This window comes from Clytia hemisphaerica, unplaced genomic scaffold (genome assembly GCF_902728285.1).
Source record: "Clytia hemisphaerica strain Z4C2 unplaced genomic scaffold, Clytia hemisphaerica genome assembly, whole genome shotgun sequence".
Taxonomy (NCBI): Eukaryota; Metazoa; Cnidaria; class Hydrozoa; order Leptothecata; family Clytiidae; genus Clytia; species Clytia hemisphaerica.
This window is the reverse complement of record NW_027104053.1, coordinates 22,778-47,485: the sequence shown is the minus strand read 5'-3', so window position 1 is coordinate 47,485 and position 24,708 is coordinate 22,778. Positions and strand designations below refer to the sequence as shown.

At 35.8% G+C, this 24,708-nt stretch overlaps 1 protein-coding gene and 2 long non-coding RNA genes across 3 annotated transcripts; all 3 read right to left on the bottom strand.

Moving 5' to 3' along the window:
• Positions 1–619: 619 nt before the first annotated feature.
• On the bottom strand, positions 620–13,914 carry LOC136811942 (MFS-type transporter SLC18B1-like). Its single transcript, XM_067068551.1, has 8 exons — positions 13,802–13,914; positions 12,930–13,028; positions 12,235–12,332; positions 11,281–11,376; positions 10,905–10,979; positions 1,995–2,138; positions 1,316–1,342; positions 620–695 (listed from the first exon to the last, which is right to left on the bottom strand). Exons 1-8 carry the CDS (start codon positions 13,853–13,855, stop codon positions 620–622), a joined length of 669 nt encoding a protein of 222 aa, XP_066924652.1. The 5' UTR covers positions 13,856–13,914.
• A 765-nt stretch (positions 13,915–14,679) lies between these two features.
• Positions 14,680–16,138, bottom strand: LOC136811960 (uncharacterized). The gene is made up of 3 exons (XR_010847311.1): positions 16,063–16,138; positions 15,630–15,720; positions 14,680–14,782 (listed from the first exon to the last, which is right to left on the bottom strand). It is a non-coding gene; the product is annotated as an uncharacterized lncRNA (long non-coding RNA).
• Positions 16,139–16,739: 601 nt separating this feature from the next.
• LOC136811959 (uncharacterized) lies at positions 16,740–17,921 on the bottom strand. Its single transcript, XR_010847310.1, has 3 exons — positions 17,573–17,921; positions 17,122–17,217; positions 16,740–16,815 (listed from the first exon to the last, which is right to left on the bottom strand). It is a non-coding gene; the product is annotated as an uncharacterized lncRNA (long non-coding RNA).
• Positions 17,922–24,708: the final 6,787 nt, after the last annotated feature.

The following is a 24,708-nucleotide window of genomic DNA, read 5'->3' as shown; positions in this document are numbered from 1 at the left end:
ATTATAGTTGCTTTTTAAAAGCGTATTTTTGAATCGAAAATGGAAAAAAAAGTATGTTCCATAAGATATGCCTCGTGCAAAAAAGGGTAATTGGCCAATGGCAAGGTCTTGACAATTCAAATATCTGAATAAATCATTGAGAAGCAACGAAGTGCTGTTAAAAAGGTAGATACTCTATCTCATATGATAAAATGGTAATTGGCGCATATAAAAATAGATACCAAAGCCAATCGAGATCCGCCGGTGAGCAGTGATTAAAGCAAGGGCTTTCGTGGATTTTACTCAGCAAATTAGCACATATTCCTGAAATTTCGGCGAATTATGCAGAATTTCGAGACGGACAAGAGTCTTTGAATACTTCAATGAGACGGAAGATTATATATTATTACATTGAACGCGTAAAGAACTGTCACTGTCACCGTAACCGTTACCGTCACCAATCACAGTAGCTGTAAAATCAATAGCCATATCGCACACACATGGATAATTATAATAATTCTAAGCTACTTTTGGAGGATATAGAATATGTTCCCAACATAGACAAAAAGAGTTTACCAGACTCTCTCTCTCTCTTGTCATCTCCAGATAAACCACCATCACCAACAATCCATGGACAATATCAGACCATGACTTGGTTTCCATCATTATCATCTTCTTCGTCGAGTTTCTGAAATCCGTCAGGTGGATCACGACCCCTGCAAACAAGAGAAAAACGTACTAAAGGAAGAACTTAGATACCTGAACTTTATTAATTACCGAACAGGGCATTTGTGGAATGGATTGTCTTTCAGAACTCAACTTTTTATCAGAGGTGGAAAGGTGTTTTCCACCATCCTGAAGTTCTTTTGCTAATGGGTTTTAGGTATCAAAAAGATGTTTAAAAAATAATAGGAATTAGGAACTTTTTAATGATTGTAATGTTTACGTCATCAATAATGACGTCATTCTTTTTCAAAAATCTCCGGCATGGACTATACACTATGCTCAAAACAGGCAAATATGTGTACAAGAGTTTTCTAAGGTTTCTGAAAATCAAAACAAAATAGAAAAATCTCTTTTCCTTACCATTTAGTGTTTCTTTCCCACAGTGTAAAGATACCAAGAAAGATTCCCTGTAAACAAGATAGTATTGCATGAAAAATAAAATCGACTTTTTATTTCGATAATCCAATTATCTACTGCCGAGAGGAAAAACCCAAATTTTTGTGGAAAACCTGAAATATTTTCTTATCGTAAATTAGTAGTTAAATTATTACATTTGAATGAACCGTTAAGTTTGCGATCAGGGGGGCAAGGCTAAATAAAAGATACCTACCTCCGCAGCAAATAGAAAGCCGAATAGCTATAAACGAAAAAAAAAATTGATAAAAACAAATCTATTTAGAATGTATTTATGATATCATACATTGGGGTGACAATGGAAGCGGTAATGTGTTTAAAAGGACAGATTACATAATATTTTCTTGGCTTCGAACATTGAATGTGGTGTGGTGATGATACTCATATATTCAGGACCTGCGAGAACGCAAGGTTCTCCCGTACTGTGCGAGGATCATCATCGATACAGCACGGCTCTGATGTGTCGCAAACACAGAGCCTGGTAAGCGGTGTGATTTCCTGTAGGAAACCATTCCAGGATAGGGCCCGGTCCGATAATATCGGAGGGTCCGCTTCTCTCTTCTCTTCTCTCTTTCGAACATTATGTTTGATCGAATATCCCAAACCGATTTTGTGGTGATGCAGCTAAAATCCCTCTCTTTAATAACGTGGAAAAGTTGTTGTCGTCACTAGTCTCGAGATAAAAGTGAGTTCATGTATCGGTAGATATCGAGGGCGACGGTAAGTGAAGTCGAGAGTTGATGGACGGCTCTATATCGCCTTTGCACGCCTAAACAGACGACAGTATTTTGGTGTTTTTTACCGTTGTCGAACAAAGTAGATGGCTATTTTGTCAACCTTGCTTTATACCGTCTCCTTCGATTCATCTCGAATACATTAACTTGGCAAACGGAACCAGCATAAAAATACATATAAGAGTTATTATAGGAAAAAAATATAGATCTTCACATACCATAGCGGCACCTTCGAATGAATATTGTTGAGACAGCGCACCTCCGATTGTTGGCCCTAGTACGCTTCTATAATGCACAAAAAATAAGAAAATGAATGACCCCAAAGCAAACAGCTTTACAACGTTACCATAGTTACTCTCTTTACACAGTTACACTGAAGCTACTGGGTGTCTCTGAAAAAACTTCCCCCTGTTTGATTCAAAATTGCGAAAAGGTGAAAAAGTATATTAGCTTGATTTTTTCGAAATCGTTTAAAGGAGGGTTTAACTTAAATTTTGGTATATCAAACTTTAAAATTGCTTCATTAGATCATAGAGGTATAAAGAAACAGGAGAAGTATGCTATTGTAACCATGCTCGCCCTACGATTAAAAAAATTACGAGGTATGCATGCTCATAATCTCATATATCGTGCATTTTTAATTAGATCTTTTGTTGATAGGTGAAATCTTATTGGCTTATTTCAGTTGTAGAAACTAGATGAGACGAGATCCATTGTTTCTGACATTGGTGTAAGAAAATATTTGGATTAAAAAAGGCCTGTAAACTTTGCAATCCTTCATGTCAAATGACAAGATTTTTGGATCAACATTTTCTTCAAGGTGAACTCTATTGCTTAATACTTTCCTCCAAAATTCTCCAGCGACTTTTTGTCTACAAATTGGGTCTGAAATTGTGTGTGCTTATAAAGAACTTTTTATTTTCTGGCTGGAAAAAATATCGTTTCAAAACAAAATTTAATGTATGACAAAATTGAACGCAAACTTATTTCGTGGAGCTAAATCTTATTTTATTCTCGTATATTAGAAGGCTAGAAATCTTCGATGTTGATAGTAAGAATGTTCAGAGAAAACTTGAGTTCTACTAAAAAGTCGTATTTCATCGGGCGAGCCTAGAATTTCTTTTGATTTATTACATAAAAGAAATCAAAAGACTTTAACGACCAATTACCGACAAATTCATCTCCTGTCTTTCTTTATACCTCCATGATTAGATCAAAAGTGATGACAAAAAGAGTAAAAAAATTGTTTTCAAAAAGAGCACAAAAAGACGAAGAAACAGGGTATCAAATCTTTTGTTAGAAAAAAAAGACACTCAAACTTTCTCTTCTCCACTTAAGTAGACTCGCTAAGCTTTGGAAACTTTTGGAAAAATTTTGATAAAAGTTTGTTGCTTGTTGAAACTTCATGCTCATTAATGAATCCAAAAGGAACTCTAAATTGGCAATAAAAATCATTAAAAACGAATAATAAAACAACAAGTGATACTTTTATGGACCTAACTGGTTATGCATTTAACACATATATAATTGATATCTACATAAGCGTGACCATTAAACAATCATTCAGAACACAAATAGTGACGATCTATTAAAATTAGTTGTTTGTTTCTTATAAAAAAACACGTTTAGAAATCAAAATTTCATGCTCTTGAAATATTCTTTCATATTCAAGAGTTCGAGAGCAAAAAAACATATCTCATCAAAAAATTCAGTAATTTTAAGAACATTGATGTATGCTTATTAATACAGTTGACGCTCTCTAATTCGAGTAGTGATTCTTATAGATAAAAAAGCGTTTATTGAGCCAACAAAATTTTTTTGCAAAAATCTGTTTGAACAATATTTTACCTATGATGGTACCTTACTTTCCTGCAAAAAATCAGAAAAAATTAATGATCCAATTTTTCACAAAGTCCAAAAACACACTTTTTAGCCGTTTTTTGTCCCAAATTTGCCCAAAAATTATTTTCCAAAAATCGGGCTCCGTCACATTCGAGGGTTTATAGTTATGCATCTTAGTGCAAAAAATCATAAAGAATGAAAGAGCCAATCTCGAGAAAAGCAAATACCTAAGTAATTGATGTGCTTATAATAAAATATCGAATTTGGCCAGTTTTTCTATAAAAACACGCCAAGCAACCAAAATTTCATGTCGAAACACACATATTCTTTAAAAGAAGGCCCTCCTGAGCAAAAAAGAACATCTATCTCATAAAAAAATTGAGTTATTTGACTAAGAACATTGATGTATGCTTATTAATAGTGATTCTTATAGATAAACATGCGTTTTTTGAGCCAACAAAATTTTTTTGCAAAAATCTGTTTGAACAATATTTTACCTATGATGGTACCTTACTTTCCTGCAAAAAATCAGAAAAAATTAATGATCCAATTTTTCACAAAGTCTAAAAAACACATTTTTTAGCCGTTTTTTGGCCCAAATTTGCCCAAAAATTATTTTCCAAAAATCGGGCTCCGTCACATTCGAGGGTTTATAGTTACGCATCTTTGTGCAAAAAATCGTAAAGAATGAAAGAGCCAATCTCGAGAAAAGCTAATACCTAAGTAATTGATAATGTGCTTATAATAAAATATCGAATTTGGCCAGTTTTTCTATAAAAACACGCCAAGCAACCAAAATTTCATGTCGAAACACACATATTCTTTAAAAGTAAGCCCTCCTGAGAAAAAAACATCTATTTCATAAAAAAATTGAGTTATTTGACTAAGAACATTGATGTATGCTTATTAATAGTGATTCTTATAGATAAACATGCGTTTTTTGAGCCAACAAAATTTTTTTGCAAAAATCTTCTTAAGCCAATTTTTACCTACGATGGTACCCTACTTTCATGCAAAAAATGTTTTTTAGCCGTTTTTTGGCCCAAATTTGACCAAAAATTTTTTTTTTTGAAAATCGGGCTCCGTCACATTCGAGGGTTTATAGTTATGCATCTTTGTGCAAAAAATCAGAAAAAACTAACGAGCCAATCATGAGGAAAGCTAATAACTAACGAACGGACGAACGGACAAAGGTTAATTTATAGGACCTCCACCGGGGTAGGTCCAAACAAGCAACATGCTGAATGGACCTACCTGATGATGAAAGTTAGTTAGCATTGATAGCAATGCGAAAAGAAATATGAAAAAAATCAGTCAGAAAATATAGCATTTAGCGAAAATACACAACACAATAAATTCATCATTGATTGTTGATGGGGGGAGAGAGAAGGGTTGTAGGGAAAAAATAAATAGGAAGTTCTGGTCGCAAGAATCAGTTTTATTGACAATTGAATCATGCTTGATGGTGAGCATTGTTATCAATAATGTTTTTGTGTGAAAAACATAGAAATACAAGGAAAAAATCCAATGAAAATCTGCAAAAACGGCGATTTCCACCAACCGGAAAAATTTTTCTCTCAAAAATCGAACTCGGCCATCTTTTGAGCATTGCTAATACGCATCTTTCTGCAAAAAATCAGAAAAACTAAAAATGAAAATTCGAGAAAAAAAAGGTCAAAAAAACCAGTTTTTCCGGCCTATTTCCGGAAATTTTCGGCCGGAAAAAAATGTTTTCCGAAAATCGGGCTCCGTCACATTTTAGGTATTGTCCATATTGCATCAGTGTGCAAAATTTCATCAAAAATATATAAAGTACAGCTCGAGAAATTCAAGAAATACTGTCTTTCCGGCGAAAAATAGGTTGTTCCGGCGACTTTTAAATAGTTTCGGCTTCAAAAATCAATTTTATTGAAAATTGAAAACATGCTTGATGGTGGACATTGCTATTGATAATGTTTTGAATGAAAAAACAACCCAATTATATGGAAAAGTCCATGAAAATCTAGAAAAAGAAAAACGGCGATTTCCGGCATATTTCAGGCATTTTCCGCCGGAAAAATTTTTTTCTTAAAAATCGGACTCGGCCATGTTTTGAGCATTTATAATACGCATCTTTGAGCAAAAAATCTGAAAAAACTAATGATAAAATCTCGAGAAAATGCCAAAAAACCAGTTTTTCCGGCACATTTCCGGCATTTTCGGCCGGAAATGAATTTTTTCGAAAATCGGGCTCCGTCACAATTTAGGTATTGACATTTTGCATCAGTGTGCAAAATTTCATGAAAAAATATAAAGTACAGCTCAAGAAATTCAAGAAATACCGTTTTTCCGGCGAAAATCGGCTGTTCCGGCGATTTTTAGAAAGTTCCGGCTTCAAAAATCAATTTTATTGAAAATTGAAACATGCTTGATGGTGGGCATTGCTATTAATAATCTTTTTGAATGAAAAAACAACCAATTATATGGAAAAGTCCAATGAAAATCCAGAAAAACGGCGATTTCCGGCATATTTCCGGCATTTTCGGCCGGAAAAAATTTTTTCTCAAAAATCGGACTAGGCCATGTTTTGGGCATTGTTAATACGCATCTTTGAGCAAAAAATCAGAAAAAACTAATGATGAAATCTCGAGAAAATGCCGAAAAACCAGTTTTTCCGGCATATTTCCGCCATTTTCGGCCGGAAAAATTTTTTTTTCGAAAATCGGGCTCCGTCACATTTTGGGCATTGCCATTTTGCATCATTGTGCAAAAAATTAGAAAAAACTAATGAGCCAATCCCGAGAAAAGCTGGCAACAGACGAACGAACGAACGAACGGACGAACGAACGGACAAGGGTTAATTTAAAGGACTACCTTAGGTAGGTCCAAAAAGATGCACAGAAGTTCAAAAGTAAAACTTTACGGTCAATAAAGTACAGCGTTTTCTTGTCTAATTTGATACCCAGTTTTTTCGTCTTTTTGCGCTCTTTTTGAAAACAATCTTTTTACTCTTTTTGTCATCACTTTTGTACGGAAGCCGAGAGGGGACATCCAAACTTTCTTTTTTGTCGTCTTTTTTTCTTTTTTTGCCGACTTTTTTTCTTTTTTTTGCTGACTTTTTTTCTTTTTTGTCAACTTTTTTTCTTCTTTTGAGAACTTTTTTTCTTTTTTTGCGGACTTTTTTCTTTTTTTCAAAAGAAGGTTTTTTTTTAATTTAACTTTTCTAAGGGGGGGGGGCGCTTATTCGAGGATTTACGGTACACGTTTTTTTATAAGGAACCTTAACTTTGCTCTGAGCCTGGAGTTCCTTATTTTTACAGAGAATTTCAGCCTCAAAGTTCCTTATCGAGTTCCTTATTTACATAGCTGTTAAGTTTGGATAACCATAAAACTTGTTTTCTTATTCTCAGCCTGAGCAGTTCCTAAACAATTCCTTATTTTTTGGACCATTTTCAGCCTCGAGTTCCTTATAAACGTGTTCCTTATTTTAAAACAAGTAATACTTTAATGGACCTACCTATTTATAAAACGAATAATTAGAATTTAATGGAAGTAATGTATAATGTTAAATTTCGATTTATATATCTACAATCAAGGACAAAATACTTGGCACAAAAGGGAAATTCACCGGGGTGTTTTGAAACCACAATCGATTTGTAAGTGCTCTAAAGTAGGTTCGAAGGGTAGAGTTTTAACTCTGAGTTTTAACGCTAGACCTAAGACTTAGGACCTTAGGATCTGAGAATCCAAAAGTTCAAAAATGGTCCAGTAGGGCTTGAAATATAGCCTAGAAACCAATAAATCCCTCCCAGATCGAAATAATCGATGAAATCAAGTTGAGGGCCTAAAATTGACATTCTCGCTCGAACTTCAACTTTCGAAAAATGGTAAATTAGCCAAAAGTGCAAATATATTATGGCACGGATTGTATTGGAACGGAGAAAGCAATTAAGAAACGCATCGATGTTTAACGGTGAAAGAAAAATAATATCGACACTTTAATCAATCATTCAGAGAAAATTAAAACTGAGAAAATCTCAAAAAACCGCTTTTTTCGGGACATTTCCGGTTCTAGCGGCCGGAAAAATTTTCTTTTTCGAAAATTGGGCTCTGTCACATTTTGGGCATTGCCATTTTACATCATTGTGCAAAAAATCATGAAAATCTGTCGAGTATAAGTTGCAAAAATGAAGGAAAACCGTTTTACGCCGGTTTTCGCCTGTTCCGGCGATTTTTAAGGAGTTCCGGATTCAAAGGATGATTTTTTTGGAAATCAAACAATGCTAAGTTTTGGGCATCGTCATAAAGAACATTTTTCTGTAAAGAAACAATTAAATAAGTTGAAAAAATGTGACGGAAATGTGAAAAAAACGACGATTTCCGGCACATTTCCGGTTTCTACAGACCGGAAAAAAAATTTTTTTCGGCAAACGGTTTTCGACACCTTTTCGGCAGTACTAATGTGCATCTATGTGCAAAAATCGCAAAAACTAATGATAAATCTCGAGAAAATCTCAAAAAACCGCTTTTTTCGGGACATTTCCGGTTCTACCGGCCGGAAAAAAAATTTTTTTTTCGAAAATCGGGCTCCGTCACATTCGAGGGTTTATAGTAATGCACCTTTGTGCAAAAAATCAGAAAAATTGAATGAGCCAATCTCGAGAAAAGTTGGTAACTAACTAACTAACTAACTAACTAACTAACGAACACGGGTTAATTTATAGGACCTCCACCCCACCGGGGTAGGTCCAAAAAACGTGTAGTCAACAGAACTTATCAAGAGTCCCCCCTTAACTAACCCCCTTAACTAAGTTTTTTTCGAGGTTTGAAAATAGAGGGACATTTCCGGTTCTACCGGCCGGAAAAAATTTTTTTTTCGAAAAATTGGGCTCTGTCACATTTTGGGCATTGCCATTTTACATCATTGTGCAAAAAATCATGAAAATCTGTCGAGTATAAGTTGAAAAAATGAAGGAAAACCGTTTTACGCCGGTTTTCGCCTGTTCCGGCGATTTTTAAGGAGTTCCGGATTCAAAGGATGATTTTTTTGGAAATCAAACAATGCTAAGTTTTGGGCATCGTCATAAAGAACATTTTTCTGTAAAGAAACAATTAAATAAGTTGAAAAAATGTGACGGGAAATGTGAAAAAAACGACGATTTCCGGCACATTTCCGGTTTCTACAGACCGGAAAAAAAATTTTTTTCGGCAAACGGTTTTCGACACCTTTTCGGCAGTACTAATGTGCATCTATGTGCAAAAAAATCGCAAAAAACTAATGATAAAATCTCGAGAAAATCTCAAAAAACCGCTTTTTTCGGGACATTTCCGGTTCTACCGGCCGGAAAAATTTTTTTTTCGAAAATCGGGCTCCGTCACATTCGAGGGTTTATAGTAATGCACCTTTGTGCAAAAAATCAGAAAAATTGAATGAGCCAATCTCGAGAAAAGTTGGTAACTAACTAACTAACTAACTAACTAACTAACGAACACGGGTTAATTTATAGGACCTCCACCCCACCGGGGTAGGTCCAAAAAACGTGTAGTCAACAGAACTTATCAAGAGTCCCCCCTTAACTAACCCCCTTAACTAAGTTTTTTTCGAGGTTTGAAAATAGATAAAGTAGATAAAGAAAATGGGCTTATTTGTTAAGTTTATACCATCTGGTGCCGAGAAATGGCATTTTGAAGGCGAAAATGGACGTTTTTGGCGTTTTCCGATGACGTCGGTATTTTGCTGGGAGTGGGAGCATTATTTTAGGAAAAATCTTTCTCACAGCTGGCGACTGGATAGCTCTAATTTATTAGTATCCATAATCGGTATTGTTTGTTAAATTTCGATGTCTAGATCTCGACAGATATTTTGGTTTAAATATTGAAAATTATCGATATTTTCATTTGAGTCAGCAGTTTTTCAGTATATATGCACCTTAGATCAATGAAGTATAAGCCCGAAGGGCTAGAATCAATCTCCTTGGTAGGATTTGAAGCCAACAAACCCTACCTAAGTTGGGCGGCCATGAGCAGCTCGCCTGGTTTTTACACAAATGACAGATTGAAACTAAAATTTACCGCTGAATTTCGAAAAAGAAAAAAAAGTTGTTAAAAAAAAAGAAAAAAAGTCGACAAAAAAAGAAAGTTTGGATGTCCCTTCTCGGCTTCCGTACTTTTGATCTAATGAAGCAATTTTAAAGTTTGATATACCAAAATTTAAGTTAAACCCTCCTTTAAACGATTTCGAAAAAATCAAGCTAATATACTTTTTCACCTTTTCGCAATTTTGAATCAAACAGGGGGAAGTTTTTTTAGAGACACCCGGTAGTAAAAATTCTCGCTTTGAATGAAACGAATTCTCCAATTTCCAAGGATCCTTTATCTGTTTGCCAGATTTTAGTTCGATTTTTTGTTCTATGTTCATTTGTTTCTTGCTTTTTTTAAATTATTTTATATTTATGCGCTTTCCAATGTGCTAAAAGACATCATCTAACTCATTATACGCCATTTGTGCTTACACAGCATTTTTTTTAAAGAAACAACAACTTTCTTCCCTTCCGTATAGCAAACACCAGCACAAATGTCGAGAAACTCGTTTGTTTTTTCTGTTTAGTCAACATAAGAGCCCTTAATTTCCATGTCATAAAAAAAGTTAACATTTAACGTGCACATAGAACACCGATAATAACCCGGGGGGGGGGGTAAACTCGAGGTAAATAACGTACGTGCAGCCCTTAAGGGTATATTTTCCAAGCTTCCCAAAGTGCACTGTAAGGGTGGAAATCTGCAAAGATGAGAAAAATTGCACTCTAAGGGTGTAAAATTTCGAAAACCTGACAATATTTAAAATTGTCAAAAGTTTTCAAGAAAATGAACCGTAAGGGTCGATTTTTCGCTCAAATTTTGCAAAATTTTCTCTGGCCGCACGTATTGTCATTTTTGAATCGAGTGCCCCCCCCCTGGATAATAAGCAATTTACCAGAGTGAAGTGTTTATACAGCCTTAGCCAATTTTCTTGGGGTAAGTGAAAAAGAATGATGTAATTATTTTTTTGTATCGTAAAGAGTGATAAAACAGTTTCAAAAAAGTTGGATGCTGATTGGACCTACCTGATAATGAAAGTTAGCCAAATGAGAGAACATACATACATTGAAGCAAAAAATCCTGAAAACGAACAAACGAACGAATGACCTCCACCGGGGTAGGTCTAAAAGTTAAATAAAGTATACAACATACCCAATAGAGAAGAAGCCATTGAATAGACCAGATATCAAACTATCTGTACCAAGAGTAGCTGGTAGGCCACCTCTCCTATAAAAAAAACAAAGACCCCATAAAATCTTAAAATTTTGCGAACGAGCTCAACCGCGAAATTTAATCCCAACGAAATAATCGCTCCCGTCATTATGGAAGCAAACGTTCCATTTGGGTATAAAATCTCTGTCCCAACACGCGATTTTTCGATCACCCAAATAATTCCTCCATGGTGTCGAGGAAAAAGCCGTGGTACAGGCAAATAAAATATCACCTCTACAAATTCGAACGTTTGTTTCCATAATGGTGGAAATTTAAAACTTAACAGAACATGAATATATTATACAAATGAGCATACCGTCCGGTTTTTTGCATGTCCGGTAGTGTTGGAACAACAAACGGGGCAATAGCCAATCCGATAAATCCACCACTTACTGCCACCAGCCATACTTTACTGTAATAAAGAAGGACGAATGATGATTCATTAATATTTTGCTTTTGGAGAGAGTTTTTACCAAATTTAAAATAAAAATTCGATAGGTCGATTTTTAACGTTTTTGTAGCACTTTCCGAAAGTAACTTTTTTATTCAATTGAGCATAACTTTTGATCTAACGAATAGAATTTAATAAATGACCCATCAAAATTTAAGTTTATTCTTCTTCTTTCCAATGAAATAGGAATGGTTCTTTTAAAACTTTTAGATATGTGTCGCACCCGGTATATTTTCGCGGCCACTATATTTTCGCGGCCACTATATTTTCGCGTGTATTGATTTTTGCGAGTTCTTAGACAAAATTTCGAGAATTCGAATTAGAAAAAATTCGAATTCCCCTTAAAAGTAAAGTTAGAGAGCATCAGCAATACCATCTTTATCATCTTAAAGGCTTTTGATGCCCAAGCCGACCGGCGTTTGCGACTACAGGAACTGTCTAGTTTAGTACTATTTATTTTCGAAAAAATAAAATCGCGAAATTAATTAATTACACCCGTAAAATTGGCGGGAAATCTTTTATACTGTGTTTTATTTTGTCACCATTTTTATACAATTATCTATTTTTGGACATGAGACGTTGTGGTTCAAGCAAAATCAGTCTGTTTTAACCCTTTACTTTAAAAATATCAAATGTGTAATCAATCCCGAAATTTAATACACGTTAAAAATTCCAGAATGTGGCAATCATGAGATTTAATTTTTTTAAACACGTTTCTCGAAAAACCTGCGAAAAATATACATACACATAAGGTATTGGAGCGTATCGAATGGTAGAAATCCCATTTTAGGATGATAATAGATTTAACGTAAGCCTTACGCTGGGATAAACTTTTCTAAGAACGGCGAAGGTCCGATGAAACAGAAGCCAATACATAAACCAAACTGTCCAATGATTATACAAACTCGTCCGGGAATCTAGAAAACAATAAATTTATGATGCAAGTTGAAAAAGTTCTTGAAGCCAGAAGATAGTAACGTAGACGGGGTGAAGGAACATCTGCTCAGAATACGTGCGCGAAAATAAAACGCGCGCGAAGTAGGCATATTTTCTCGCGCACTTGGCCGCGCGAAAATTAAAGGTGCATGAGTTAGTAATCGTTCTGAACGTGTAGAAATCTCATCTTAGGTCTCTTTTAATAAAATGGGACCACGATTCATGGTAAATATGCCTCTGGGATGTAAAATCTAGCTTCAATACACACTGAAAGTGTGTAAGACTCACTTTAAATCGTCAAATACACTCAGAAAATATCCCGGAAATTGCAAGATGCGCGAAAATTAAAGGATGCGCGAAAATTATATTTTACGAGCTGAGCGAAAATTAAAGGCGCAAAAATTAGAGGCGCGCGAAAATTAACGGAATTAAAGTAGGTCGTAAAAATCTGCCCTCCTACGCAGATCGTTCTTCACCCCTATCTACAATATTGAGATTTACAGTATTAAAAGTGAAAACTGATGAATCGCTATGAAAAAGTCCCCCCGGCCCCCCTACTAAGAAAAATATTTTCTTACACTTTTGTCAGCAATGTAACCAATGATTGGTGCAACGAACATATATACTCCTGCAATCGACATGAAAACTAAACCAATTTGTTGCGCTTGGATGTCCGGCTATAATGGAAAATAAAAGGTTGGTCTATTTTAGGTCTTAGGTCTTTCTCACTGACCTTTATATCTCCCTGGACCAAGCTCTATCTTCGATCTGAGTTTTTTTTTGGAATTGGTACCCGAGAAGAAGCCATTGCAATGTTAAAAATCGACGTCTAACGGCGCTACATCATCAAAAATATTCGAGGAAAAGTAGATCTAGCGCTCTCGATGCATTTTCACCACTATTGAGTAGTGTCGCCATTAGGGTACCAATTTTCAAAAAACTCTGATCTAAGATTTTGCTTGGCCGGGATTGAGTAACTTGGTCCAGGGATATATAAAGGTCAGTGGTCTTACTACAAAAATATCATCCACTTGAGAGAAGAATCCATTGTTTTTATAGAATGATTGTTATAAAAAGTGTATGATATGTCTGGTATACGTCCCAATTCTTAATCCTGGCCTCCCGTGTGGTTGTCTGTACAAAAACCCAGTATCTACGGCTTATTTCAAAGTTCATTGCCGTAGAGGGCAATTGTCTTTTCTCATTTGAAATTTTTCAAAACGACCACTGCGATGGAGTGTTGGTAAGAGAGGGGAGACGATGAGAGAAGTGTTGCTATTTATAAATCATACTTCATCGCAGAGGTCCCCGTACTGAAATTTTCTTATCAAACAGACAATGCGCATGGAGTGTACTACGAAGCGATAAACGTGAGATACACTCTGGTACAGAGTACTCGTGCGGGAGCCGAGAACGATAGCCACTACATTATTAAGCTTACTAAACTTACATCAATTTTTTTTAAATATGGAGCTAATGTTGGATCGAAAAACGATAAAGCCATACCACCAGTGACAATACAAACAGCTGAAAGGAAAAATTCTTATTCGTGGTAATCACGATGTATCAAGTAATTATTCGTGATAATCATGACGTAATGTTTTCTGACATTACATCACGGACCCATTTAAGTGACACGTAAAATCAGTCACTTTCAACAAATCAACTGTTGGGTCCATGGAAGACATTGTAATGATGCATATCATGCATTCACGATATTCATGACGTAATGTTTTATACGAAAGCACCCAAAAACAGACCGAGTGTCCGGGCTAAATTGGGTGCTTCCGTATGAAACATAACAATTGGAAAAAGTGTTAATAACGAAGTCATGGGGGGCCGTTACCCTTCGATGTCTCTCTGAATTTACTGAACATTAACTAACCTAGTGTATACCACTTTCCAAAACCTCTTGTTAGCCATGACATTAGATGCATGATATGTGTAGTGTTTTTTTTAAGGAAACACCAGTATTGACAAATTATAAACAAATTTTTCTCTAGCTTTAATTTGCTACTACAGACAAAAACCAGGATGTTTCCGAAGAAAAAAATTAGTTCAAGAATACCATGAATAGGACAATCAAAGTTCCGAACAATGCAGAAAATCATGACACGCCTATAATGCATGCGCCAACACAGAAAGATAAGCAGCAACGAGAAGACAATTTTTGAATGACATTTTAGCAACTTTAAGAATTTTAGTCGACATTTTCACTGGTAAGAAAAATCAAACCTTCTAATCGAGAGGCGAGCGCGCTACCACTCGTCTACGACTTGGTACGACTTTGTTCTCGAAAATTTCATGAGGTAAGACAGTATTATTTTAGTGTGGAAAATCAAACCTATGGCAGCAATTCCAGGAATGCGTAGTGCTTGTGAGATAGGAGTTAGTTCTTCATCTTTTCCGTCAGTATTGTCATTATGGTAAGCTGAAAATCAGGACACAAACAAAATCATTACCTTATCTATCGCGGTAGAACATTCGTCATTGTCCACTTCAAAGCTTAACTTTTCCCGTTAAAATCATCATATACCTGCATATACTTGATATTCATAACGTAATCTTTTATATCAAAACTGACGTCAAACGCCTGGTGTTTTTCGTGTGTTTCCGTATAAAAGATTACGTCATGAATATCAAGAATCTGATGATTCTTATTCGTCAAGAAAAAGTGGAAAATAGAAATAACTCGAGATAATGGAAGGTTTTCACATGTGTAACTATTATCTTATGTTTTCTTAGCCACGGAAATTTTTTTAAGCCAAAAAATAAAAATTGACCCCCACCAATGTAAAGAAAACAACGTTTTGACAATGACATCATCAAAAAACTTAAAAAATTTGCCTCTCGATCAAAAGTTTTTCGTTCATCAAAGAACACTTTTTGCTAACTTTCATCTCAGATTTTTATTGAAAAATCCAAAAAGCTATTATATTTTGAAATTTTTGTGTTCTTTCAATTGGTCTGGGTCAATTTTCATTTTTTGGCGAAAAAAGTTGCCAAGGGTAACCAAAGCCTCGATTTTCAAAGGAGTGAATTCTCATCGAAAAAGAGAGCGTATCGAATAGAGCGTCGTTTATGAGAGCTTCTTGTTTCTTGTGTCTTTCATATCCAAGTTTTTGTGCTGATTTGCGTGATCGTGATCGTAGACAAAAATTGCGTGATATCTTGATCAGAGTTACCGCTGGAGGAGCCTCTATTAGAAAGCGTCAACTGCTCGTCTTAAAACAGTATTGATTGTACTAAGAATTTCAGTTTTTAAAAAAGGAGCTTACATTCTTCTGAGGGTAGAATCCAAAAAACACAAAATAAAACAACAATGACCAGTCCGCCGCATACCAGGAATGGCATCTTAAATCCACCATGCTACAAAAAGAAATGTAATGGATGGTGAGTTATTAATTTGCACGATTTTTTATAAAGAACATCTAAAATTTTTGAAGCCTAAGAATGTTCTTAACTTTTGGAGTCTTAAAATCTTCTTATTAATTTCACCATTGTGTGAGTGTTTTTTGCTAAGAAATTGGGAGTTTTAGAGTCCATAAAGCCCTTAAATGTTCTTAACTTGTTCTCGATATTTTCGCCATTGAAGTCTCATGTTATGTCTTATAGTTTGTTCTTATAAAAAAACGTTCTTTGAGTCACTACCTTTAGGTATTATTCTTGCTTTATATTAGGCACTTTCAGTCATCAGAGCTATGATATTACCTGATATAAAACTCCTCCGAGGGCTGGTCCAGCCATGAACCCTAGACCAGTAAACAACTCTGTGACACCCTAAACAAATATAATTATCAACATTTTGAATTATCATGCTGAAATTTTGATTGCTGAGAGTATACGAGCTCTGGTTCCTATTAATGACACGATCCAAACTATTTAAAGGTTAAAGAGCTGAAACTCGTGGATGGGAAATAAACCCACTTACTTCACGTCAAAAACGCATGACTCGCAGGGGCTTCACTAGATTGAAAGTAAAATCCGTCCCCAGATTAGGAAAAAATATGCAAAATGAAAACAAAGAAAGCCCTAGATGGCTTTGAACTCAATGATTCAAACCCTCCTTTTTCACAATTCTAGAATACTAAGGATACCATACTTACAAAAACCGTGCCAATGTGATCTTTGAAAGTGACAGTGAGGATTGACAGGGAAGCGGTGGCACTCAGTGCTGATCCAATGGCCATCACAATACGAATGACGAAACAAAACACTACAAAAACTGGTCCACTAGGTAAATCCTCTACAAACCTGGAAAGATATTAAATCATGGTTCAGTGCCAGATCTTTATTGGTGACACAGAACTCACAGATTAGTTACTAGAAAAGTCAGGGCTACTTGCAAAGAATGAAACTGGAAAATTGCAATTTTTGCTGAGGAACTTACCCAAAAAGTATTTCAGTTCCTCCTTCAAGGAAACAGCCAGCAATTAGGCAAAACTTCACTCCAAGCCTTGGCATCTACAAAAATAAGTAAAAAATGACTACAGTTTGTGCTTGTGTGTGAAGTGATGTTTTAACCTTGTAAATACAAATGGTGATAGTAGAAATTTATCAAAAATTGAGTTGAAAAACTCTTTCATACTTTAGTAAAACAAAAGAAAGATCAAGCAAATTACAAGCCTGGTCGATTATGACACATATTATACATGCACAAAGACACATAAAACTGTTTGTGAGTGCTTTATTTTTATGATAAGTCAATTTCACAGAGTTTTCAATCCCTACATTAGTATTTGAAACTAGTGATAGATTTAGGATACCTACCCATTTACCAACAATAGGAGACAATAAGAATACAAACAATGGATAAACTGCAAAAATAAGACCCACCATGGTCTGACTGGCATGTTTCGAAGCAGCCTGGAAGATGTAAATACATTTTTATACACTATGTACCAAATGAAATTTGTAAAACTTTTTTTTATTCTGCATGCTTTGCATTAGTTTATCTATTTTGCACAACCTTCTAAAGTTAAAAGTGACTTTTTTGTTACAGGGTAATCCTTTTTTCCATATAATTTAGATCAGTTTAGATAATAAATCAAAGTAAAAGTTTTAAAGAAGCCCCCCAGCGGACCGTCAATTCACGCAATCACACAATGTTTTTTTAATTTTCACGCATATATATTTTTAAGTGAAAAGCACATTCACGTAAACCGCTGGAGGCCCCTTAAACTTCTACTTGACAGAACAGATAATATAATATGGACTTTACCTCATTTGCAAAGAAGGGTGCTATGACTGACATGCCACATGTTCCAGAAAACTCAATCAATGCCATCCCAATCAAAATAACAAGCTGTTTGGTATTTTGTATCAGTTTAGGTTGATCCTTGTCAGACTCTCTATTCTGAATTGCATTTTTATCAATCAATGAACTTTGTCGACAAAATGAAGTTGGTCTCACATGAAATGAGTTTTTACGCTCTACCAACAGATTTCCATCAACCTGGCTCACATCATGTGAAAGTGACCGTGAAAACGAAGGGGTTGGCGTAGGTGTTTTATTGTGGGTTTCATCACTGTTTGATCGTCTTATTTTTGGCATCCTTTTTATTCACTGAAAAAAATATACATAGCCATTTGAAAATTGTTAGTTAATACAGGTGGATTGTTTAGAAAAGTGTTGGTTTGTTGGGTAAGTTATGGCATGCCTCAAAAACTGAAAATTACCATAATCTATACCGTCAACTGCTCTAACTTTGGACAATTGGTCGAAACATGGGACTGTTGATATCTGGCCTGCATTTTCACTTACTGTTAAATCTCTTTGACAACAAATTTATCAATCATACTTTCTGTCATAACATGCATGTCACAATAACTTTCACTGATAGTGAAACTGAACTTTTTTGTTTTCATTCAAAATGAGTGGACACCGATTTAGCAGTTGACGGTAGATCACATTAGTGACAGACAGAAAATAACCAAACAAATGACTGAACATGAACGGTAAATTAAAAATAAATTACCGAACCAAAACATCTACCGTGAAGTTGGGTAACTTTCGTCAGTGGAGGGAAACTTGCATAGCCCTCAAATGAATGACCTGTCTGGTCATTAAAATAAAAAACTAAATCAAAACAAAATGGTAGAGTAGAGCTGTGAGCGGAGCTGCGTAGTTCATTTGTTTTGAACAGTCCATCACAAAGTACCATATAAACAAAACTCAACATCCTTACAAAAGTTGTCTTTTTGATTTCCCAAACATTCGTCTTAAGCGTTCACTTAACCACAACAATTTAAAAGGGGGGGGGGAGGGGTCAGCAAAAAACGAACGTACTTTTTTAATGGCCCCTTATGTTTCCTTAATTCAAAAATAAAAAATTCATTTTGCATTCGCGAAAAAAAAATTTAATATTACAAACTAAAAGGCCCCCGTCTTTTACTCTCGTCTAATTTCCGATCTCGGAACGTGCAAAACCCCCTGTCTGCCCAATATCCACCCAGTCATCTTAAATTCACTTTAATTGTCCTTAAAAATAGTATTTAAAAACTATGAATTTATAATAATTACAAAAAACAAAAAGTTTGATACTTCATTAGTGAAATATTCAATAAATTCCTAGTTTCAATTTTAAGGGGCGTTTTTCTAGCGCTTCGTTCATCTTCTCCATTGTCAAGTCAGGATCGATGGTGACGTCACCTAAGAATAAAAAAGAAAGGATTTCGTCAGTTTTATGCATATATTATTTTGAAAGCACTTTTCATAGACTAGTTGAAATACCTTCTTTTACTTGCGGAATTGATGGTAACTTTTCATCTTCTATATTTTCAAAATGAAGCACAAGCGAAAAAAAACGAAACTTCATAAAGTTGCGTATTTCCAGTGAGTAAACGATTCTGACAATTAACAAAATTGGCAATGATGATTTTTTTTCGGTTAGGCAAATGTCTTGTATTGGGGGTTCTAGTCTTGACCCCTAAGCCTGCGCGAGATTGAAGCGTTTGGGTAAACGCTGACAAAATATGCACGGCATTGATTATGACATCATTAAATATGTCAATGTCGAATCAATGGCTGTTAAAGAAATTAATTTGTAAATAGTTCTTTTTATCGTGAAATTTAGAAATACGAACAAAAAGAGAATCAAATTTAATATTTGTTTCCTATCTAGATTATATTTAGCGTTAGAATACGGTAATTTTCACGAAAATAATATTTCGCGATGGTGGTAAGCCCAATCACGCCCACGGAAAAGTTCCAAATTTTAATTATCGGGAAATCGGGGAAACCGGTTCACCACGTGGATAAAAAACGTACGGAATGAAACAGATAAAGCTATGAGAGGCTCCTTACTTGTGAATTTTAAAACCTACATAACCAAAAACGAAAGTTGTTGGGAAGGAAAGAGTAAACGCAAGACAGAAGGTTTGGTTGTGTTGATCAGGTATGTTTTTATTCTATCCGAACTAAGGCAAACACTTTTTTATTTATTGGTTTACGGATCCGCCGACGTTATTTCTACCAAAATAAAAAAAAAATAAGATTGAGATTTAAAAAACTTTTATTTACTTTTTTTCCTCCGACCTTCAAAAAAGAAGAAATAAATAAAAAACCTTTACTTAAATAGGAAAACAAAAGAAAAGAAATGAAAGAGAGAGGGGGTTAAATGATCTAACACAGCTGTGCCTTATTCTGCTGATGTAAAGATACTTTGATCCTTTCCTTAATGTCAGGGCAAATTAGGGTTCGCAGAGACAGAAATAACAGACGCCAACATATAACAAGGAAACAACTTTGGCTGATGCTTGTTGTAAAACCCTAAATCAAATTAAATTGATTCTAATGTTTTTAACATTATTGCAGAGGAAATACTAAGAGAAAATTAAGTGGGGGTACTTAGCATAGAAGTTGAAGGTTCTTTTAACAGGTGGAATGAGGCTTTTGACAAAAATTTCACCACTAAGGAAAAACGCCAAGTCTCTTGTTTATCATTGTTTTCAAATGCTAAATATTATTTGTAATCGATCTTTGAAGGGAAGTCTCTTCTTGCATTTCATACCTTTGTACTGTTTTATCATTATAGATACTACACAGACCTAGAAAAGAACTTTGAAAAAGTTATACTGTCTTACAGATGGGCTCTAAGAGGAGGAGAGGATACAGAATTTACTGTAGTTAAAGTTCAAAAGTCTTGATGACTTAAAAATATTTTCGAAGATAAATTGTGCAAAAATGGTATTGGAGCACATGGGTTTGATTTTAGGATTGGGTAATATGGCCAAAACACTAACTAAAAATGGTTTTTTTCAGTGGTGGGCCATGGCTTTAAAAGCTCATTGAAAATACTAAAAATTGAGCAAAAAGCTATGTTTAACCGCCATTTTAGGGCGTGGCCTTAAGTGTCACATGAAAATTTTAATTGAAAGTTAAAGATGACCATAAAGACTTCAGAAAAATACAAAAATATCAATGTGACACTTGTGGCCAAGCCAGCTAATTGCTCTCAAAATGTATTCAAAATTAGAAATGTTGTGATTTCAGGCAATGATTTCTAGCCATGAGGTCAAAAAAAAATTCTCAAAATGCCATTTTTTCAAAGTACCCATGGATTTCTTCCAGGAAAATATGTTTTGAAATGAATCTTAGGCTTGATCATGTCTAAAATTGCTCTTGAAGTCAAAGATTTATCAAAAGTGCACTTTTTTGGGCAAATTGGCCCAAATTTGAAAGGCCCATATCTTGGGAACGAAAAAAGATTTTTCAAAAAAATTTTTACAGGATGTTATTTTCATGTATTTGAGCAAAATATCCAAAAATTGGCAAAATCTGAGGATATCACTTCCTCGACCTGCCTGATTCTTACAGAAAATGGCTCATAAGCACTAAGATATTCTTATAATTGTGAAATGTCATTCACGCTTTCGCTACGGTGGAGTGCATGACGTAACTCGCACGGCAACAAACTCGCCTTCTGTTGGCTGGTCATATTGGGCGTTTTGGCGTTACAACCCTCGAAGCAGCGGGCGCCTTCGTCATTCCACAACTCTGTCCACCATTTTAAATGAGTTAACAATAGATCTAAAAGGGCGCCCTCATCAAGAAAGATCATTTGCTTTGGTCTCCGGCTTTGGGAAGTAGTAATGTTTTCGATTGTTTTTGATGGAAAATGGTAAGAAACTTAAGTTTACAAGTTTCATTCAGTTTTTGCTGGCTGATAGAATGGCAGGATCCTGGATGGTTTCCCTAACTGGTAGACCTAACTCTTCATACAAAAATTACGGGAAACGCATATTTGGACTTTGTACCCTATGCTGCACTCAAGCACTTGAGCCAAAATCCCGCAAAGGCGGGACAAAAATCAGTTTTTTGAAGTTTGCAAAAAAACGTCATATAGAAGATCTTTCAAATTAATTATGTGAATAGAGCAGTAAAAAATACAACTTTTCTATTTTTCCTTTTTTTTGCAAAAGTTCTAGGAATGAAAATAAAGGGATAATGATAATTGAATACTATCCATTGATGATCCGCGGCACTATCGTAAAACTAGAATCGCTTCGCGTACTCTTCGCTTGAGAAAATGATTGACGGATTGAAGTTTTTCATCCCCTTGGTGCGCGCCGCGCGGGAGCTCGGGCGCTCTGCGACAGTTTTCGGCTCAATCCTCGGACCGCGCTAACAATGGTAGACTGAGCTGCCTGTGATAGATCATTTTGATGGAAGTTGTTGGAATGTTTACAAGGTTCTTGACAGAATATTGTTTGTTTTATTGTCAATGATGACAGTGCCGTTATAAATTTTGTTAGATCTGACAAATTGAGTAAGTGCACTTTATAGTTTTGATTCCCATTGAAGAATTAGATGCTGTCAGTCGAGGATTATGCCCTAAATAAGAGATATACTAGCTATTTAAGAGAAGGTCTCTTATAAAGGAGATTTCTTTCTCTTAACTAGGAGACTTTTCTTTCTTCGCTAATTTTTGGCCTTCTCATCATTTTGCGCAAGTTTTGAACTTCATAGATCGACTCAGTACGTTTTTTTCTCCCTTCTAGCAAAATTTGGTTGAGTTCTGCTTTTGTTTCGTGGACCTAGGATGGTTAGGGTCTATCAATCTAAAGGCCGATCTACATCATGAGAATTTCGTGAAAAGTAATAATATAGATCGGACCATATTTAAGAAACGCGTTTAAGCGCGGTCAAAACGCGGGTCAAACAGAAAGTGAGTCGCTCCTAAATAAGGGAGTTTGAGAAAAAACGCGTTTTGAAGGTCGAGGGTGTTTCTTCATTATTAAAAATTTACGTCAACACATGCAAATGAGGCTATTTATGGTTTTTCGAAGTTTGAAAAAGAATGAAAAGGTATTTTATTTTGGTTTTTGGGTCATCGGAATCACGGAAACGTGATCTTTCACGTGATCTTATTTTCACATTGCGCAAATAGTCTGCTCTGAAGTAAATTTGTGAAACGTGCAGAATTCTCCTAGTTTAGGTAACGTTCTCTTAAATAAGAGACTGAAAATCTCCTAAATAAGGTAATCCTCTAACTTGGGTATTCTCTTCTTATTTAGGGCATAATCCTCGACTGGCTGTTTTAGAGCTTTAGAGCTACACTGCCCTTATTTGCAATGTTTGCTTTTTTAAAGCTTATGCACAAATAATGGTGGATAGAATTAAAATAAGAAAAATGAACTTGAAACCCCTAGCTAGGAAAAATTAACTAAAAACCCTAAAAAATCCAGGCTTTGGGCTAAAGTTTGTTGATAACCCTGCCTGGTTTAAAAATGGTCCAGCCCATGGCAGGCACAAACCTTTCTTTTTTTCCTGAGCAGTATTTCTATCTGACCACTCCAAGACAAAAGCCATATGTGCATAAAACTTGATTGGGAGCAACTCACATCGCCAGCAGACAGGCAGAGTTGATCTGGTTGGCAAACGATATCATCCACCAGGATGCATCCTCTCTTATTTTCCCCCTATTTTCTACTTTCCTATCTTCTATCCTGATTTTCTGACTTCCTCTAGTGTTTCTAACTGTTTTCTAAGTATTTTTCTGAAATTTGACCGTACCGGTGACATTGGTCTCCGACCCCGGCTCGAACCACCAAATGCAAGCAACCTTGGTTTACAAACCCAACGCCTAACCGCTTGCGCCATCGAGACACGGCAGAATGTTGTCATTCACAAATACTTATAGCGTGCAATTTACAGACCTTTATCAAGAAAGCTCCCAGCCCTACCGGTGCCCCTACAAGGATCCCTACGGGATCCTAAGTTAGGTCACAGGGTACGGATGCCCCTAAGAAGGCCTTCGGCCTTATATTGTGACTCTCGAGCTCCAACCCTAACCCTAACTGATAATAACCGAACCCCCGTCTAGGTCCGCAGATTGAAAAATTTCACTTGCATCCTGGTGGATGATATCGTCTGCCAACCAGTTGATCTGGCTGCAAAATTTTGAGAAATCGAAGTTCAAAGTTCTTTTAGAAACACCTAGATATAGATGTTATCCAAACGAATACATCCAGAGCACGATCGCGGGGGGGATATTATAGATCGTGCGATCGCCTTCCGCGCTTTCAATATTCTATAATTTAGGCGCAGGTAAGATAACATGTTTGCAAAATATGGCGCAACAAAGACAAACACGAAGAAAAGGTGAAAGGGGGCCGCCACCGAAAAAAAGCAGCATTGTCAGCCATTTTTTGGGCCGCCTAATGATGCATGATAGATATGTTAATCTGTTAATGATCTCCATTAATGTCCATCGACTATTTTCTAAACCTCCGGCGGCCGTCTTCTCGCAAGAAATATGTCTATTGGTAAAACTTCTAAAAATAAGTGCAAATATTCGTGTCTTCAGAGTGGGTTGTTTATTTTCACCATTTTGTGAGTACTTTTATGCAATTTCATAAGAAATTGGGTATTTTAGACCCCGCAAAGCTCTTTATATGTTCTTTGGAGCCTTATGTTCTTATGGGGTTCTTATAAAAAATTTTTCTCATATAAAAAAGGGCAGGACTAATTTACAGCTCATTGTATCAAAAGTGTTATCTTTTTGAAAGTTTTGATGGACTGGCTTCCCTTTACAAACAAGGATGGCCGGTGCGGTCCTGTATTTAGCAGTATAAGTGTCTTGTAATTTGAGCTGTCAACACTATAGTGTGAATCCAAACCACCAAACCCGCAAGTAGCAGTAAACCCCAAGCAGCGGTCGATTTTCTCAGGGTGCCCAAAGACAAAAAGAATATACAAATGTTCATAAATTTGCTCTTGCCATTCCCAACAAGTCAGTACTGGCAGATACTCTACCCGGGGGTGGGTATTAGGATTGCGAGCTGAGGGGGGGGTGGTAGGGCCCGATTTTCGACCCCCCAGACACTCAATTTTCCTATTTCTCCGACCCTTAG

Excerpts from the sequence above, each read along its gene's own strand:
- LOC136811942 (XM_067068551.1), bottom strand. The coding sequence starts at position 13,855 with ATGGCTTTATCGTTTTTCGATCCAACATTAGCTCCATATTTAAAAAAA. Across the intron at positions 12,333-12,929 it reads GTTACATTGCTGACAAAAGT|ATTCCCGGACGAGTTTGTAT; the intron begins GTAAGAAAATAT and ends ATTGTTTTCTAG. Across the intron at positions 696-1,315 it reads GCTTTCTATTTGCTGCGGAG|GGGTCGTGATCCACCTGACG; the intron begins GTAGGTATCTTT and ends TCTTGTTTGCAG.